A 22,488-nucleotide genomic window follows, 5' to 3' on the forward strand; every position below is an offset into this window, starting at 1 on the left:
GTTTTTAGATTGCTTCATATAATGCCATTTAAAAAATAAGAACCAATATAAAACATTTGAATAATTAACTCAACTATACCATTACATACACCCTGTCGTTTTATAGATCAAATAAATCGGGTGAATTACTAAAAAAAAAGTTAACACTTAAGTACGTCATTTATTTATTCACAAAACATTTTCCGAAATTATATTAAGAAATATTTCAGCCTCGAAAACTCTAAGCACCGTTATTACTTTAAATATGTACTTAAAAATTCAAAATTCACAACAGTCAACAACAACGTAATTTATAAGAACTATTTTAGACGAGATGAATGTATTTTTATATTAAATACACAAGTATAATAACATTTCATATGGTATTATTTCATTGAAAACGCCTTCCTTAGAAAAACGATATAAAAGAGAACACAATAATGCTTTCAAACCTGACGGGAGACTATTTTTAAAGAGCAATTTTTAATGCTATTACCTGTATTAGTTTTTTTTTTACTAGATATACATTGATCAGTTCAATCGCTGATCAAATAATACATTTTTATTTAGCTTGTTTTCGTATTCGGTAAATACATAAATATGCGAGAACATGCTATATAAACTGGTAGTTCTTTTCATAAACGTATTAAGCTATAAAAATATATGGAAAATTAATTTTATACAGTCTTGTTGTCAAAATTTGAACGTAATTCAAAAACATACTATACATAACCGGATTACTTGATTACATTCGATTATTTACATTTTAAAATATATTATTAGTAATATTCGTATACTTATAAGTAAATGTTTTTTATTCTGTTATTTCGTCGATAAAATGCCAACAGTTATATTTTAAAATTATCATGCTTTGACTATAAATATATAATACCTACCTATAAAAAATATAAGATATTTAAAATCGAACTATGTATGCGTAGTCATCCTTATTAATGCAGATAAACGAAAAACATAAACAAACTTTAACACTTTTATGCCAATAACCTAATTATCAATATATAGGTACATAATATATAAAAGTATTCATGACATTAAATACAAACAACGTAACTGTATAAACACAACTTACTGTCAAAACTATAACCATATTTCCGGAACGCCTACCACGAATCAATATCCATTTCGTTTTTAGTTGCAAGGATATTATACGGACATAATAATGTATATTGTATAAGCCATAGCAGAGCGAACGATACCACATATTATAATATATAAACACGCACACATAAGTAGATACTTTGATTATTAAATCAACTGTAGATGCCTAAAATATAATAAAATAGTTACGGTATACTTAGAGCCATAGTGAATTTTCATGCCATGACTATGAGCGAAACACACATACAAGCACACATGAATTTATCGTCCGTAATATGTAATTTTTAAACACATCAGACTTGTCCATATCTTCAAATAATTTATACATATTACGCCTAACAAAAAACGGATATGCGATTTTGAGTAGCGTACAATAATACCAAAATACAATAATCAAAAAAAAATTTCTCGTTATGGTTCCGTTCTAAGTTTCCGTTTGCCTCTGACACACCCTAAATATTATTTGCACGCGAATTCATATAGACCAGTAACGAAATTATAATGCCGAATCCAATTATATTATAGTACATTATTTTGTTCTAATTGAAGTAAAAGTGTGTAAAAAAAATTATATAGATACCTACAGTTATTTGTTCGTTTTTTTTTCGTACAACTCGCAGTAACTGACATTATGAAATAAAAACATATTTAGTCACATTTTATGAATACATATTATACATATATATTTATATAAACGGACTGAAAATTATTACAAACACTAAGAGATTTAAATTTCAAAAACATAGACGTTGTAAAATAGTAATCTAATGCATGAGTTTGTGTAAGTAATATGAAATAACATGTTAATCAGTTTATCACCATCATATTTTAACCCATAGAACAAGTTCAATGATATAATATATGATGTAGAACTACTTATATAGTTGTATGAAAGTACTTAAGGTTAGGTTTTTTTTTTGAACCATTACTCCACAGCGTGAACATACATGAAAGTTCGAACTGCTAATGTGTAAAAAAAAGGAAAGTTTTATAAGGAAACTTTGCCAACATGGTGGGTATAATATCTACGTGACGAGACATTGAAAATGGAAACAGTCTGGAAGCATAACATGGTAATCGACTTAGAACCTTCATTTTTTGCAGACTGATAACAATATAAGCAAACCTTATTACAATAAACTTTAAGTGGTAATTATAAAAAAAAAAACCCCCCCGATAAAACGCTACTCGATATATTTCCTCTATATAAGGATAATCTATATTAGTCATAAATATGTGATTATTAATAAGTAACCAAAATAACAGAAATCTTATCAAATTTGGCCAGAAACAAAAAAGAATATTCAGGCAAAAAATCAAATAATTATCACTAGGTAATTGATAAATAAATATTACTTCATTTATTCTTAAAAAACATTATAGAAAAATATTTATCTGTAAAAACAATATTATATTTTCATTTACTATGTACAGATACAAATTTGAAAATGGTTACAGGGTATAAGAAGAATAACATAAATTGAATTCAAGAGTTTAAAGAAAAAAGTTCTTCTAAGTACCTATAGAAGATTTGTAAGTACAATCCCATGTGATTTTTCTATAACCTACTTATCATATCGCAAACATTTTCCCAAACATATAGCTATCATTTAATTTCATTAATACGGCAACATTATAAGTATTTTATATACGAATAATCGAACAATAGGACTACAAAAGCTTTTTTGGTTGCGGGCCAAAAAATAAAAACTTGGTAGAAACGAAAATACCATTAACGCAATAATGTTCCACGATTCTCATGACTACGAAAATTCTTATTAACAAATATTAAAATATACAAATAGTAAAATTATTTATCATTAAAATATATTTTAAAAATTAATATTACACATATTTATAACCATGGTTATATTTTCAATAAAAAAATAATTATTTACAGTGTTCATTTAAAAACACAACAATTGTATTGTTACCTACTGCACAGTTTCATCTGTTTAAAAGTAAATAAAGAAGTAATAGTATAGTAATAAAATATTCTACAAGGTGATTTTTTTTTATATAAAACGCTTATATCTGTAAAAATTTATTTTATACATTATACGAAAATCTTATGTACAACAAAACATCATTATTCACTTTTCATCAGTTATATACTAATTTGTATGAGTATCTTTCTCTTTTTTTTTTTTTTAACGTCTTAATCTTATTTTAAATATCATTTTCTGAGCGAAAAATTGTCGGAAAAATGTTATGACACAAATATAAAATATTTTATTACTAAAAGTATTTAAAATTTAGACATGAGTATCCCTCCAGCCACTTCACTCTTCTCACAAATCAATAATTAGGTAGATGTGTATTATGAATAATAAATAATATTGATTCGACATTCTAAACTATAACAAATTATGTTTTTTATAATTAATAATCTGGTTTAGTTTAAACGATATTAAAAATATAGATTGCCATTTTAAAACATTATAAACCTAAAATAAATTAAGGTACCTATTACAAAAATTAGTGAAAGTTTTTTTTCTAAATACAATGCTATTGTACTTCAAATCATATAGAAAGAATATTCAACATTTACAGAGAAACTCAACTTCCTACTTTTAAAAGTTCTGTACCTACATGCCCAATGGCAATTATAATTTATAATTGTATACAAACATATAGCATTTGTAATCTTCAACTAACGATATAAACCATGAGTCAGAAAATAAATGCATCATGATGTTCCAAACATTCCAATGACATTACAAACTAAAAAAATTTAAAACTTAAATGTATTACCATTAACCAAGACAGATAAAAATAAAGATAGGTAATAAGGTAAGTAATGCAAATATCATGTAAAACATACTATTTATCAGTTTTTTTCGCCCTATACTAATTACAAAACGTTATTATATTTTACATCAAGTTTATATGTATAAAAATGAGGTACAAAATATAAATCATAACATAATGTCTAAAACATAAAAGTTTGGACATAAAAATTCAATAGATAATATGAATCTTCAGATAAAAATTTCACTAAATTTAAAATAATGTTATTATAAAATATACTTTCTAGCATGGATTTATTCAGAAAAATATTTAATTTTTTTTAAATATCTTTGAAATAATTAAGAAAAATTGATTATTTTAGACTTTATTACTTTATCAGTGACATCTACCTACTGATAGTATTACATCATTTTAAAAATCCATTTTTTGATTCATTAGTCCTCCAATATATTGTATAACAAGGTAACTAATAGAAAAGCGTATCCAAAAGTGTACAACAGTTTTTTCTACCTTTTCGTATCAAGTCTACATGCGATACCTCAATAAATTTGTTGTCATTGCATATTGTTTTTATATGTTATGAACAAAACTCAAATACCTAAAACGAATACCTACTCTAATTTTATAACTACCAGTGCAAGTAATCAAATGCTTAAATGTTTTATAGTCAAACTAGTGTTTTATTAATTAAATATCCATATTATTAACACTGAAATACTGTTTTTAAATAATCCAATTCAAATCAAATCAAAATATTTTATTTTACTCGTATTTTACATTAATTATTTTAATATTTGTGAATTGATGTATAACTTTTGTTTGAAATTAAATACATTAAGTATAAAAAATGACATTAAAGTTATCTAAAGTATCACCATTAATTGCGTAACAATAAAAATAAAGTTAGTTACAAACATGTATAACCTATCTACGTACATAATATTGACAACATTATCATGTATTTAGAAACTAAACAGTCACTAGTTCAATTTATAAATTATGATGAAGTCGTCAATAAATAATAATGATTTTGATAAAAATATTAACATTCTAGGATATACATATATACATATGTACTATTTTATTGCATTACATGGGCTTAAACATTAATGAATTCTATTCGAAGAGTTTCTATAAATTTCGTGAAAATATATTCAAAATACATATTGACTATGCATATTAACTAAGTCCCATCCATTTTCTACATTAGTTACAATTCATAAAATTTACTTAACTAACAATAGGTAATATTTTTATTTTATAAGCAATCTATCTAGTTTATATTCTAATTTATTAGTATTAAAAATTTAAATATTGTATATATATTATATTTATTTATTGTAACAATTTATCTTATAATACTTGTACTATTAGGAATTTTCCCGTTTTTATTATTATTATGATTATAGATTTCACAAAAACTTTAAGTTTAATAAACTGCAGCTTTGCATTTTCAAACCCTCAGACAAGTAGGCACATAGTGATTTGTGTTAAAGTTAATGAAAATGCCAAGGTAAAAAAAAAAATGATTGATGGTAATTTTAGTCCATATCATTTATTATAGCCCAATAAGAACATATATTACCTATATTCGTAAGATCTTAATAAATAACACACATTGAATTATTACATCGAATGACGATTAAATTGGATTTAATTTTTTATTTAAATTAACTATATTATGCTAATCAGGAATTTAAATATATTTTTTAAAAATCTTATATAACACGACTACGTTTTAATATTGTTTGATATATTTTAGTCGGTTTAAAGATAATAATATAATATCATAGCTTATTTGTTAGAGGTATAGAACTCAACTTGAATCCCGCGTAGCTCTCCCAGGCTTTAAGGAAATAGAATTCTATAACAGCACACAAAATCGAGAATTGTTTTTGTGAAATACAATTCGAAAAATAAAAACGCGAGGAATTGTTTTTCTCTTTAAATTTATTTCATACACAACTCACGTTTATTTTCCATATTACACTAACTCTATCCGTAGAAGACCCTTGAGTCTAAACGAATTAAACCTAGTATATACAGCTCCAGAGTTTCAATTTAGAATAGTATTACTACTCAAGTTTCGTCAATTAAATTACCATTAAAACCACGACGCAATCAATTATCTTGCAAGACATTTGTAGCAGTAAATTAAAATACACCGAAAAAATGATATTTAAGTTTAAATTACCCGACGAAAATCGTATTGAATAAATAATAAATAGTTAATTCATCAATGCGGTGTTTCATATTTAAATCGAATACATAGTTACACTGGTCGAAAAAACAAACAGCTCGTACAGTAAAAAATATAACGGTTAGAACTTGCAAATATACATATACATATATATATATATAATTTGGTGAGATCATTCTAACTCAAGATTGCAATACCTACGTGAACAAAAATCAAAAGGCTGAATAGAGGATTTCTTTCTAACATGTATTACCGTTACTGAAAACCCCTAGAGCGACCCATATTTTTATTTAACACGTAATACAATTTATATAAGCCCTTTTGTGAACCATGTTGAGTACACAGGCAACAACTCCTTTAAACCTCCAACTTCTTTTGGTTATTTCGGCTTTTGTAAAACAACAAATAAATGGAATTCTACTCAAAAAATACGAATGTCTATTTAAGTAAATAGCATGCAAAATAAACAACATTATATACAATTAGAAACAATAAACTAAATAGAACAATAATCATAACAATCAATTAAAATAAACGAATATGAATAAAAAATATAAATAAACAATAATTTGGTGTCATGAAAATACCTATTTAACTGATCGAAAATGTAACTATTATTATCGTGATAACAATATTACAGCTCTTACAATTATAAATATCTTGACTCCATGACAAAATAGAAAATGACTACGCTTTAAAGATTTAAATATATTTAAATAATAAATATTCTTAATAGAAACTGACAAACTATTAGTTCGTTAGTGTGTTAAACTGTAACTATATACAGATTTCTGTATAATATATTAATAATAATAAGATTGATTTAGAACTACTCATTAGATTACGGGGACTTAAACAAATTGATTGATTAATACTAAGTTAAACGATATTTTAAAAGATTTAAAAATTAACCAACATTTAATTTATTACATTAACTTAATTCTTTTAAAAGCTTGATGTTATAGAAACATTAGAAACACGAAACACAATTTTATAAATTAAATGCCCATTGGCACATTTATTGTTTCACGATAATAACAGTTGTATAGGCGTGGCCTTAAATGATTTAAATGTTATAATGTAACGAATTTAAAATGAATTAAAAATAAAAATAAAAATATACCTACGTTAATAATTATAAATTAATTAAGACTTATGTTTAAAAATAAAAATAAAAATACTATACCACCTAAGAGCACTTCGCATTCCTTATTTCGTAGTCGGAAATTTGTATAAGACCAAAGACCAATCATTTTTTAAATAATTCAATTAATTATTATAAGAAAAACTAAATTCCGTTTACGGACCACAACTTTAAGTTAACACACAAGTAGCGTTATGCTGGAACGCCCAACATATTTAGTATGACTGTCGAAATGGCGAGTCACCCATCAAAATTGTATACGCTCAAGACCCTTTAAAACGGTGGCGCTATCTTCACTAAAATAAAAATCACGATGTGATCTATCCAAAATGAAAATCTAAACGTGATCCCACAGTAAAAATGGGAATAATGTGTATAATATTTAAATTTTAAATAAGTTATTCCTGTGATAAATAAAGCGAAATATCAATAATATAAGTACAATAACCGTAGAGTAAATTAAAGAAATATTTGTAATATTTTCTAAATACACTACAAAATTAAATTAATAACTTGTTAAACCTTAAAAAACAACTATATCAACTAGGTTTTTTTTTTAAACTGATTAATGTATGAAACTATAAAACACTTAACGTTTGAACAAATGATTATACTGAGAGAAAGTACGTACATACGTATTATACGTTGCATAATGGTGTAATCAATATGTCAATAATTATTGAAATTGTTAAAAAAATTGTACGTTAATTACACAAATTAACGCGAGAACCAGGGACGTAATTGAAAGAGGATGAAGGGAATAAACCCCCAAAACTTTTGTTTTACTACCAACATTTTGTATTTAGTATGGAATAGGTTATTATAAGGCTTACAGATTTCGCTAAAAACATATAATCTCCCCTAAACCAAATTCCTATAATTACGCCACTGACGAGAACTAATAATATCACTAACTATTTATTATTTATTAGTTGAGTATTACAAATTATAACTATACGTTTATTTTATCTCAGTTACATATATTCTATTAAAAATGTTTTATATTCAATTTATACCTATAATACATAATCTTAATAGAAATTTGAACAAAAATCAATATTTATAAGGACTAGGATTTTTTTCTTTAGTCCAAACAAATGCCTTATTGGTTGTTACTTGTTAGTGTTATGTCCACGATTTTGCCGATACCAAATTGAATAGAACAATTTTTACTTTAGATATTTTTGTACCTATATTTTAATCAGAGTGCATATACTCGTATAATTTCATATTCTACTTTAATAATTTTTTCAACTTTTTGTTACTTGTTTCTAGTATATTTTTTAAACTAACTCTTATAAATTTGTCTAAATAGTTTTCGAGGCTCAATTACATATGTATCTTGAAGTAGATGCTAGTGTTTTGATTTCAAGTGCATTAATTAATTTAATATGAATTTTCCTAATTCATTATCAATGTCATACTGCAAATGGGGTAACTTTGAAATGAAAATTGTTTTATTTTTCGTAAATAAACTGTTTACAAAACTGACATGGTTGGATACATCGCGTATAATAAATGATTTTATCTTAACAGAGTTTTTGATTAAAGATTTCTATGAGTTAATTTACTAATAGGTCAAATATGAGGCGTGCTTGCCACGCGTAGCTAAATTTTAAATTTTATAGATAACAATAAGTTACTGTACATTAATGTGTTCACTAACCTTAGTGATAGGCAAAGCAGGAAAAAAATTGTACATATCTAATGTAAACTATATTTTTGATAGTAAATATTATTATTTTTAAAGATAAGAACTGATGGTAAAATACTTAACTGTTTTATATGTAATCAATTTTTAAACAAAAGCTATTTTATGCTAAATAATAATAAAGGTGAATATTGAGTATCATTTTTTTCCCATAGATATCTTAACCCTACATATTACGTTTCTGTTTCTATAAACATGTAGTTTACGATTAGGTAATACAAATAGTTATAAGTTCGTAATATATAAAACCGTATAATTTAGATTCTAAAAATTGTATTAAATTAATAGCAACATAAAAAAAAAAACATTATACTTGGGAAATTTAATGAATTCGTCATTGAATGATTACATTATATTGACAATATAATTATGCCCAAAAAAACTTCAAAACAATGACACTTTTGTGTTTTTATCGATTTCAGCGTTCTGAACCTCGTAAATAAATTAAATAGACTACTTCGAACGGACGATTTTTAATTTGATTATCAATTTTCAAACGGCCTTCGCGTGTCAACCATACTATCTTGCCTAAGTATCATAGTAATCTTCTTTTGTAACTAAATTACGAGTACAATATATGTGTGCCCATTCCTATATATATTACATATATTACATAAATACTTAATTTATTATTTATGTTATTGTTATTTTTTACGTATGTATAGGACTACAGGGAAGGGGTTCCCTTAATTTATTTTCAGTCGAACAAAAGAATCCAACAAACATCAACGTAAAAAGTAAAACTCAAGTATTCTTACAAGTATGTATGTTTATATAAACTGTTTGTAACTAAGCAAAAAATTTAAAATAAGATTATTAACATTTAAACATATATCTTACTCTATAAAAATTTCATCGTGTCATAGAGTTAGTTATAGAACTCCTCGCGAAACGGCTAGACTGATTTTCATCAAATTTTCCGTGTACATTCGGTAGGTCTGAAAATACGTTTTAGGCTAATTTAAAAATGAAATTATTCATCTGCTCTTTACCTTCTACCATTTCTCGTGTTTGTAACTGAATTTGTTCAACAATAAAATTTGCTAAATAAATATTTAAATATTTTTTATTATTAATAATATTATGATATTTAAACAATTTTCCAAAAAACCTAAGCCCATATATGTACGATACTGTTACAGCATTAGTATGACGCTACAGGTTCAATTTAAATTTGATTATTAAAATTACCTATTATTAGATAAAAATATAAATACCATGGGAATTTATTAGGCACATATAAAAGTAATAGATACAAATCAACAAAGTAAATTGAATACAAATCAATAACTATTAATCGTGTACTCCCGCTTTTATTACTTAAATATTTAAATATTTATACAATTATTAACTAGCTTGTAATTTTGTATAGAACTTAAATAGATTTTAAATGCTAAAAAATATGTGTATAGATATAAATCAACGATACAAAACATAACAAACATTAAAAATAACTCGACTTTAACAGAACATCTGACGATCCAATTCGGGTTTCTTCCATGTACGGGATGTCATAACAGTAAACAGTTGGTACTAAAACGGAATTTTAAAATAAAGTAAGGTATTTTTTTTATCTCTAAGTTATAGTAAAATCTCTTATATGATGTTTTATCTCCAAGTCACACAAAAATGTAACTATGTATTAATGTTATAGGGGGAGCGGGTGATCAAGTCACTTCACTAAAAAAATATATGATTTAGGTCGTCGAAAACCTATAAGGCTTCATAGAAAAATACATCAACTATTGGGATACCAACTCACCGATACCAAACACGAGAAATCTATATTTTTATACTAATCAAAAATTATAAATATTTATAAGTTAAATCAAGGTCCTTATTTTGATTTAAAAATATTTGTATACAAGGTTTGAAATTCAGTTTATTTTGTGTTTACAAATAAGTTTCTATAAAATCATCTTAAATATAATCTTACACAACTTATATACAACAGTAGTCAACTTCTTTAATTACAATCTACATATTATTAGTTTCTCGAGTTTGAAACAACTAAATCATAATTAATATCATAATTATTCTCATTTTTATATTCATTTCTCGTTATATGTTTTTTAGTTAGAATTATTATAATGAGGTATATATTATCTCACAAAAATTTTAATTTTAATTTTTCAGAGTCCCAATTTAATTTTCATTATTTAAAACACTGTTGACGACAGAAAACAGTTGCAAGGTTGAATAAAAATACTATTCATCTATTCATCAAGAGACAATAGATGATATTAGATAGTATATATGGTAAACACATTTTGATATTCATAACTGTCATCATTAATCATGAGCCGGGAAATTACGTAGGTAATTTATTGAACATCTCATCGTTAATAATTAGCATATCTAAATATAATATACAGTTATACATTGTATCATTTTTATCATATAAAACTATACATTTAGCCAACTTAAGTTATATGATAATAATGCTATAAATAGTTATGAAATGTATATTTTAAACACATAGAACTGCAGCAACACTGCGACGTACCAATAATGCCTATACAACACGCCGTATTATACGGGTCATGTACCCGAGTGTAATACCTATACAACAATAAAAATTATGCGAAGACGAAGGTTTCAGATACAAATTTTAATTTTAATAAATAATTAGAAGTTTCAAAATTTACTAATATTAGATTATAGTATGTATTATATTTACGATGATGTGTGTTTTTTTCTGTCATTAACGTTTGGGGTAGTAACATTTTCGAATTTTATGATAGAAAAGTGAATATTGTTGGTGCAATTGATAACAGTCAAAATAGAAAGTTAACAGTAATTGAGAAAAACAAAAACAAAATAGCTGGTAAGTCGTGGATGTCATACTGCTGTACAATAGGTTACAAGTGGGTTACTGTAATGGATGGAATTAAATTTGAATCCAATGATATTATATTATTGTATACGAAAAAGATTCTGAGCGGAAACGGTTTATCTGTCTAGGATATATTGTAAATTATTAAAAATATTCAAATCTTCGATTTAAAAAGGAATTTTTTTATAAATTTCTAGCTTAACATAATTTGCGAATTTGCAAATTTTCGTGATTTTTACGTATTTTGTCAAAATTCAAACTTTGAATGCTTATAAAAAAAATTTGTGACTATGAATTTATTTTATTTTTCAACTGCTATTGTAACAACATATTTAAAACCTTGTATTAAATTTTCAAGATCTTCTACCGAAAAAATAAATTTCTATCGATATTAATTTAAAAAAAAACTAATAATGATCGAAAACTTCAAATGCCTATGAATAGTTCAACTTAAGTCGAAAATTTTTGAAAATTGCATGGTGGATAGAATATACTTCCATAAACATTCGATGAAAATTGCATGTATCTATGGTCATTTGTTTTAAAGTTACATCAAAAATCAAAATCTATTTTGTCGCAAATTGATTATGCGTAAAATTTCCCGTTTTTCCCTTAATTTTTAGTTTGTTTATCCCGACTATTTATTTTTTACTCTTGACCCCCCAAAATACCAACTAGATTCACTTTCTGATCAAACAAGGTACTGAAGTCAAAAATCAAAACACTTTTTTTACTGCCCCAAAACGTGATGACTGACACAAAAAAAAAATAAATAAATAATTAAAAACACAAATCATGGTAAAATCAATACATACATCGCTCCGTTTAGAATCCATAAATTAGAAAAAATGGGAATTTTTTTAAAACCAAATAAGTAGGTACCTTCTTATGGAATAAGAACAAATTATTTTTAAATAATTTACAAATCTAACAGAATATTTTGTTGTTTAACGAATCTAAAGAAATCTTATGTGAAATTTCAATAACCTACAGTGGTAATATGCATCTATAGAATTGCAGTAAGTTAATAATAATCATAATAATTAAGTAAATAATACATTTATTCTATAGACTATAATACATATAACATCTGATTATCTAATTCTCTGGGTTATAATAATTTATTATTAATTAATATTTTGACGTTCAATAAACTATTTATTGTGTTGGGCTTAGGCAGGTTTATTTTTATCCGAAATCGACTTACCATTTTCAGTTCAATTCTATTATCTTCAAATCGTACCTTTATTAATCATTTTGAGGTATCTGCTTTTTTTTTTTTTTAATTTTCTAATTTAATTACAAGTTATCAAAAACACGCAAAACGAATATAACGTTTAAATTATAGAAATGACGGAAGTTAAACGTATATGAATACTTACAATAATCCTATTTTGTAGAAATTTACAATAAATTTCTTACTACCTATAATATTTGATGTTCAGCACCTTAATGGAGTTCATGAGTGGAGTGAATGAGAATAATGAAGATTAGAATATTACTCAACTTAAACTGATTATTGTTAATCATTTGAATATGTTGTCGCTTAAATCTGAAGAGTATTTCCCTTCAAATCAAGACCCAAGAGATGGTTTCTTATGGATTTTGGATCCATTCAGTGTCAATAGCTCAACAAATACTCTATCTACGAATGAAAAGGATATGTTGGCAGATCTTTCCTCAGACGTCACGTTGAAAAACTTAAAAAACAATTCATCACTAGATAAATTTTGGATAGAAGTTCACAGCGAATATGAGGTATTAAGTGAAAAGGCGTTGGGAGTCCTACTTCCTTTTCCTTCAACATACTTATGTGAAAGTGGATTCTCAGTAGTCACTGCAACCAAGACTAAATATCAAAATAGATTGAATGTGACGCCGACACTAAGGCTTTCATTAACAAACCTTACTCCAGATATTGATAACATATATGCAGTCATATTCAAGCGCAACCATCCCATTAAGATTCATGCAATAATTGTATTATTTTTTTTCCTGTTATTACAATCTAATACAAATTTAATCTAATCTAAATATATTACATAATGTAACGTCTCAATATAATCTAAATTCTAAATAAATAATTTAATTGTATTTTTATACAGTATATTTAGTATTTTAATCGCTAAAGTTTAGTGCATTACTAATGTTGCCGCTTATCGCTATGTTTTGTGTACCCTTCTTTTTTAAAGATATTTTCAGAGGGGTTCCGGCGGTTCCGCATGAAAAAAATATTATTGCCTGGTGTTCCGTGATATCAAAAAGGTTAAAAAAACACTGAACTATATTCAATGTTTTAAGTTTTAATAAAAACAGTTTTAAATCAATGTTTTAAGTATTACTTTTTAATCAGTATGAAATAATTAGTTAAAATAGTTTAAAGAATTGTCGAGATATTATAATGTTTGGTTAAAATCTTAATAAAAAAAAAAATGTGTTTAAATATATTTTACTGCACCTCTACAAATTAATGGATTCCTTGAATGTAAATGCGATTTAAATATTTCATATCTTGGAATGCTATCTAACGGTTAAAAATACCAACTACAAATATGTATTTAGTTATAATAATAATCGTAAGACTGCACAGCAGTGTTCGTGTATTTCAATTCAAAATATTTTATACTTAATTAAATATTTGGAGTATGTTGAAATTCAAATAATTATGTGATACCTAAAAAAAAAAACTAGTTAAAAGTTTATTAAATGCTCAAAAAATCAAAATCAAATGCACAGTTTCACCCAAATTTGTATTCATATCATACAACAATTTTTATTAATATATAAAAGTGTAAAAATAAAATTTATATTTGTCTTTATATCGTCATCATCTACTTGATGCACAATGATACACTTAAATTGTACACTTTTAACCTACAATTTTGTGTTTTTACTAGATTACTTTTAAACCTTGACCAAATTATCATTAATATTTACTATTAAAAACTTAATATTGACCTATACGTGGTTTTTTACAAAACGTATTCAAAATTAAGAACTCATTATAAAACTTAAAATTACAAAACCAATTTTTATGACCTAAGTTATGGTTATACATGTCATTGTAATCTACATAGTGTACCTACTCAGTATTTATTAAACAAAACATTAGTTACCAAATGAAATAATAACATCATAAGCATATGTATGTATATGTATAAAACAAAATTACTAAGGTAAACGCAAGTAAATGTAAAAAACAAATTTTATTCCACAAATGTATAGGTAATAACTATAAAAATTGTTATTGAGTTCATTCTGTTTGAATTAATAAAATAAAATAAATAAATATACATACATTGATAAAAACGATATATATTTATCTACCTTAGAAATTACTTGTTTGACCCCCAAAAAATAAAGGAACATATTTTCACTCTCGTTAATGTAAATAAACTGTTTTAACTTTATAACCTTAAAATTACCCAAGTGATGTGTGCATTATAATATAATAAAAAACCATGAAAATATGCATTTGAATATTATGTAATATGATTATAATAATAAAAAAATAAATCTAATCAAATCCAATAATTTTTAATAGAAAAAAAAACTTAATGCATTATCTATATCTGATAAGCATTAAGAGAATCTCTATAATCGTTACGAATAAATGGAATAATATACAACACCGAACTACTAATAAAAATAAGAAATTACGAATATTAATAAGCTCGGAATAAAACAAGTCAGAATCACTATTATGAGAAATCCTTTAGTATCGAAAAACATCTAACGAGTCCGCCGTCACATAATTTACTCCTCCATATAGAGATACCCCACGAGCGTATTCGTTATTCACTCTTAACTTTAATCAACTTGGCTATAAAGATATTGATTGAAATTCCCCTCTCCCCCCCCCAAAAAAAAAAAAAAATATAAATAAATAAATAATAATAAAGGCAAGTGCCTAGTCAGCATTTCCTGACAAAATGACCGTTAATCCACCACTGAACTAGATCTATTCTTAAAATAAATATTTATATCAATTTTATTGAACGAAAAAAATTCAACATTAATAAATTATTCATCTTTTTTAAAACGAATCATGAATCATAGTCACGAGAAAATCTCGGTAGGCCGCGTAAAAATTCAAGATCAGTATTATATCAAACGCTGATATAAACTAGAATAATTTAAAATAATAATATAATGTATTTTATCTATACAAAATATACGTCATACAATTATATAAATATATCATATTATATATAAAAGAAAATCAAATTTTTAACTTATAGTTATAAAAAATTGATTAAAAATCGTCATACTACTCATACTTAGGCCATGACTCATGAGTGATGACTGATAAGTATAAAATGAAATGTTATCAAATTGCATAAATCCAGGCGATATATATTATATTTTATATTATCTATAATATCTATCTTATATTTTGCGTTTTTTTAAATAATATAACTGAAGTATACTAAAGTAACTTAATGTAATGTACCTATTGAATAGGTAATTTGTAAATGTGCTTTAGAGAAACAATTATTATTGAAAGCACACATACTAAAAAAGTGATCATAAAAAATGTTTTTCGAATGGGCCGATACTTTGTTGAGGACCGGTAGAAATTTAAAATCTTGGTGGGCCGAAAAGTCTCTATCCGGCGCTGATCATGGATATTCACTCACAGTACAAAAACGAATATAAATAAAACATGCTCAGTGACAGGGACACTTGAAAATGAAAGTACATATTATGTTAAATGTACCCCTAAGATGAGTTTGGTCAATGGATGAGATAATTAACACCTAAACACCTAAAAACACACACACACACACACACAATACCAAGCTAATGGCCATAGTAGTTGAATTCTAATAAAAAATAATAATAATCATAAAAAATGTTAATGACGTTTACTAATTCGAAATAAAAATATTTCATTAATGTGTATGGTAAAATATTTACAATACAATATTAATTTTCTAACAAAAAAAATTTTTGTTACCATAATGACATAATACTATGTTATCCGATTAACTTCCAATTAGGACACTATACATCCAAATGCTTGAGTATTTTACTCATTAAATATCTCATTATAAACAACAACAAAAAAAAACCTGGAAAATAGTAAAACAAATACACCAAAGATAAATATCTGTATTGAACTTTATGAAAAGTTCAAAAAAATTTTAAATGACAACTATACATTTAAAATTTTTAAAGTACCACAATAAATACTTATTTTATTCTACATACTATTTTTGTTAGAACAATCAATCCTAAACACGTTTCAAAATTTCAAATGAATGTCTAATTTTTCGATAATATTATTCGTTTATTTAAATTATAAGTATAACACAAACATTTGACGGATAATAATATTTAACAGTGTATCTATATAGCAATACGTAAACGATTTACATAAAACAACCAGATAAACATCGGTTCACAAATACTGAATTATTCGAACATTAAAGGACTTTTTTATGGCCTTTTTTTGTATTAAAGAACATAAAATTGTGCGGTTTAACTGCAGATGTGTTTAGTCTTAAGTTGTGCGTTGTGTATCAAAACAATACCTACATTAAATTATTGTGATCAATTTACGATCGAAGAGATGGAGTATCACATGCAAAAATCTAAAATAAAAAAGATTTCAGAAAGAGATTTAGTATTAAATATAAATGTATCAACATTCTACATAAAGAATAAGCCCACAATATATAATAGACAGCGAATATGCCAACACTGGCGTTTTTCTATATCAGGCAGCATAACATCGCGGTCGTAAGCCGTTTATACAAAGTAAACCAATCGTTCGTATCAATAAAAAAACAAAAATCAAGCCATGAGTACAGAAAAAAAATCCGAAGAGAAAAATATCGAAAGACGAAAGACGTAAAACAAAAACAAGTAACATACACACTCTTTTATCGACGTCTCGTGCGTTTATGCATTTCAAACGATGCGATGACTCACAAATGAACTGCGGCCCAAAAACTATACACTGTACCTATAATTTTGGTAGAAAACAACATATAAAAACAAAGGAGTGTGTAAATAAACGTAATATATACTTTTAAATATAACCCTATTATACAAATTTATATGTTATAGGGACAAATTGATTTGAAAATAAATATTAAAACAAACACGGCAGTAATAAAATATTATTATTACATATTATTAATATATTATACTATTAAACTTATATATTTATATATTTATGTATAATATATTGTTACGGAGTGATGTAAGAGTGATCCATTTAAATAGAAAACACTAATTTTCAGTTGATTGTTGTAATTTAAAAAAATATATTTATACAGTTTACACTAAAGTATTTATAATATTTGACTTTATTTTTACAAAAAATCTTATTTTATTCTATATTTTTAGTATTGTACTTTAAAGGTTTCATTTTATATTTCATAGTCAGAAGCAAATATTGTTCTCAACTAATATTGATGTATCAATACAGAATATTAAGCCATTTTTATACCAAGTAATAGACCAAAACGATACCTATCTTTTGCCGTTTATTTGAACTTTAAATGTTTATTAGTAAAATGCGATTTCAATATTCGAAATTTGTAGGTCGGGCAAAATACTGCTTCTGATTAAAATAAAAACTGGAAATTTAATGGTTTATGGTAACAATGTAGAGATAAATATTCTGTATTATACAACATTTATAAATTTTTTTAAATACAAAAATCTAATTAGAAAAATCAATGTTATGCCATTTAAACAGATTACCCCGTATATATGTACTATATAGACATGACGACAAAACGAAAGCACTCGCAAAAGTCGCCGTCGTGTCGACGCAATGCAGTAATTTTCCTTACGTCGTATACCCCAATCCATCATGTTTGAAGTGTTGTCGTGGTCGTCGTCGTGGTAGTTTAGTCGGTCGTCACTACTACCGCGGCGGCCAACGTCGTCAGGGTACTAATGCAGGGCGAGTCGTGTAATCGTTACGTGCGTATACAAAACACGGCGGCGGCGACAATAACAACAACCTTGACCGTACTACATTTAAAAATAAAATAAATAATAATATAATACGATTGGCGGCGACGAACCACACACCCGGTGCGAATCGGAATTCCGAATTAACAGCGTGAACACTCCGAATGCATGTAATGATTATATTATATATGTATGTATTAAATTTTACGATACGGAGAGAGACATACGATATTGTACTCAATGATGTAGTAAGACTACTCTATAGTAGAACGCGACATGAAAAAAAAATAATCTTTTCTCACACAGCCGACGTACTTATACAAGATATTATTATTGTTATCGGCTCCATACCCAAACAACACTTGGTGGTGACGGTTTGCAGTGGCTTGGAGTATTATAAACAATATAAACCTACTTACTGAGCAAATACATAGCAAGTATATAATATGATTTTACTGTAACAATATTTTACGAGTATGTTTCATTATTTTTTTTTCGGCATACACGTCAAGACGATGGTGCGATCATTTATTTGGTAAAAGCGCGATGATGTCGACTGCGTATGGACATTATATTTGTCGTTTACACGTTTTATCATAATATTGCATTTATGTTATTATTAATTATAACGGACAAATAACGAAACCCATGGAAGAGCGCGCTATGCGAACCGATACGATACGGCAGCGTGACTGAGATCTTCAGCAATCGGCGCGCTCGCCGAGGACGAGGTTTTTCCTACTGCGCACTCTAAGCTCTGCAAACACGCTAACCATCATAAACTGAACCGAGGCCACAAACACACACCACTGCAATACTATCCTTTTGACATATAAGTATAATACAATATATATTAACATATTAAAAATTGACACACGAGGACGGCACTATACGGCTTCTGATTGGCCGATTTATCCAAATCCTTATTGTCCTATTTGATCATTTGTACAGACACATAATACAATACAGAGCAAAAATTAATCGACGTACCGCGATCTGCAATTTACTTATGCTCAGTGTCATAGTGATTTCTATCTGGGAACGGAGGTTGAGTTAAATAATTTAAAGTATATATTATGCATTATATAATATATATATACATAAATCAATTTATATAAATTAGATATTTTACATTGTCTTCGACAGACTTTCGAACTTTTTTTGAGAAACACCGCCTTCGTTTTTTTGTTATAGTTTTATCCGAGTATTTTGTTAATTACTCACAATATTTTGATTCTTACTCCAGATTCTCCTTAAAGTACTAACTAAATACAATTTTTAAATAAAAACTACCATTAGTGTGAAGAATGAAACATTTCTTTCTGCAGCCACAAAAAAAAAATGAATATATTAATCATTACACTCGGAATCTAAAATATTTTTTTTTAAATAGAATACGTAAAATGCATTTGTTCCCAAGGTTTATTCACGAAAAATTAAATCACAAATAGCGTGATTACTTTAAAAGAAAATACATGGGGTTTTAGTCAGAATATAACTCCCACAATTAACTATTTTGTTCACCCTCATGACGGCCAAATATTTGATAAAAATATAATTTTAACTATTAATTATTGAGTGAATATAGTTATTACAATATAATATTCTATTATAAGTGTATTATAGTTATAACTATCTCATCTCAGTGCTATATAAATACATATTTTAAATATTTTAACAGCATAACTTAAGAAAATTAGAAATCTAAATTAAATAATATTAAAATAGATACATATTATGTATTATTTGTATTTAGGTTATTTATTCGTGATGTTGAAATATTATTTATTGAAAAGGGAAGCATAATAAAGTAAAACATCAATTTTCAAAATTAGAATATACACAAATACCAATAATTATTTAATGTAATGTTAAGGTCAAATATAGAATTTTAAAAATGAATCTACAAGCAACTTAATTTCTAAAGAAGTTCAAAGTAGGTGGTAAATTTACGTAATTATAAATGTTATGAGTGTAATTTAAAATAATTTTTGAAATTTTTTTTTAAATATTCAAATTTTACAATAACATTTCATTATACTATAATTTTATTTTTTTCCAACATTTTTCTATAAATTGAACCTAGTTGATTAATTTTTTCAAATGTCGTTTTTATACCCTAACACGCCACATGGATATTTTTATAAAATATTTTTAAAAATCAAAATAATTTTAAATAAAATTTTTAAGTGAAAAATGTATTTTTATTTTTATCATAATCACTGATTATTTTGTCATTAAACGAGTATAATGGCTTCTACTGATTTTTAATTATTTATTATGCTGAATATATTATGCTTATCTAAATTCTATGTATAGTGACACATATATTAGATAAACCTTTTACGGATTATTTTCATTATGCACACGGTTCCAGACATGAATATTGTAAAATTAACATATTTTTTTTTGGCTGCTCAAGTGTTTTATTTCTTAGTAAGCTACGTTCGTTTCATTTTAAGCTCAAGCGAGTTATCTAATCTTAACAATTTTTATGTAATTTTATCGATCATTACGTTTATACTGCAGATTTGCAGCTATTGTCATATATCATAATCTGTTCTTGTTTATATAATATGTAAATTGTAAATACTGTATCCTTAAAAATTGTTAACCTTAAACTCCTTGTATGCCAACAGCCATAGACGCCGAGTATTATTTATTTAAATTAAATATATATATATACTCATCAGGTAATAAATATAAATACTGGTTTAACGTTATACATTTCATACACGTGGATATTGTCTAGTTTAAATATATTGTTAAAAATTAAATTTAAATGTAGCAGTGTTTTAAATAGCATAGCATATACATTTTTATAAAAATTTTATGAATAGAAAATGATAATTTACGTAACAGCCAATAAGTTTCTAGTAGGTACCTGTGATTAAAATTTTTGAATTATTATTAATCGTTAGGTATAGGAAAGATAACTACTTTAAATTTATAAACTCAATTTCGCGCGTCAACAGTTTGAACTTCAAAATTATAAAAAAAAAAATAACGATTGCAAGCGTTTTCTAAAAAGTAGCTTTTCTGAGCATGATATGGAACTTCGAGAAAATAACTCAAATACTCTAATTTTAAGTATAAAAATGTATAACAGGTAATGATTAGTGTATACACATACACCAAATAGATAAATAATTTGATAATTGTTTAAAAAATATATAGAATTAGTTATTAATTATCATATACTACTGTCAAGAATAATACCTAGGTAGTTAAAAGTGTAAGTATCATTTACATATATTTTTTATGTAAAAAGTAAAAAATTTAAAAAAAAAGGAATTACCTACGTAAAAACTGTCCTATATGATTATTAATTTATTATGCAAACAAATTATTATACACGACTAAATATTATAACTCTATCCGTAAGAATTTATTTAATTTATACATTTCTAATATAATTTTTAAATGTTCCATTGAAACTGTCATTTAGTTTTTACAAAAATAAAATTTTCCTAAGAAAAAAAACTACACAATGTGAATTATTACGCGATTTAAATCAAGAAGAAACTATGTACCTACTCGAGAGACTTTTACACGAAACAAAAAACCGCTCACTGAAGATACACTTGGCAAGTACCTATATCATTATTTTTCCTAAGTTATTTTTTTACATGGGATTGTTGACAAAAAAAAATGTAATAGAAATACCTGACAAGGAAAAATTAATTTTTCTCAAAATAAAACACAATAATTTTAACAACAGTGGTATCTATAAGCATAAAAAAAAAACTTGAATTAAAAATACAAAAAAATTATAAATAAATAAGCATAGGTAAGTTCATTAAAAAATTTTAATT

At 25.7% G+C, this 22,488-nt stretch overlaps 1 protein-coding gene across 7 annotated transcripts in view; it reads right to left on the reverse strand.

Annotated features, from left to right (window-relative positions):
- Positions 1-22,488, reverse strand: part of cno (adherens junction formation factor afadin) — a 65,402-nt gene that overhangs the window by 17,797 nt on the left and 25,117 nt on the right. The window contains exon 1 of one of the 7 annotated variants that reach the window (XM_015523966.2): positions 18,550-18,697. The exons of 4 other annotated variants lie outside the window; for them this stretch is intronic. In XM_015523966.2, the coding sequence (XP_015379452.2) occupies positions 18,550-18,571 (22 nt within the window). In that variant the 5' untranslated portion in view covers positions 18,572-18,697. Of the gene's footprint in view, positions 1-7,235; positions 7,350-18,549; positions 18,698-22,488 lie in introns of those variants that run through there. 2 more of the 7 variants (XM_089218562.1, XM_089218561.1) reach the window with 2 other exon arrangements.

Source organism: Diuraphis noxia, unplaced genomic scaffold, assembly GCF_037042655.1.
Source record: "Diuraphis noxia isolate RWA-SAM2 unplaced genomic scaffold, SU_Dnox_SAM2 contig0002, whole genome shotgun sequence".
NCBI classification, from domain to species: domain Eukaryota; kingdom Metazoa; phylum Arthropoda; class Insecta; order Hemiptera; family Aphididae; genus Diuraphis; species Diuraphis noxia.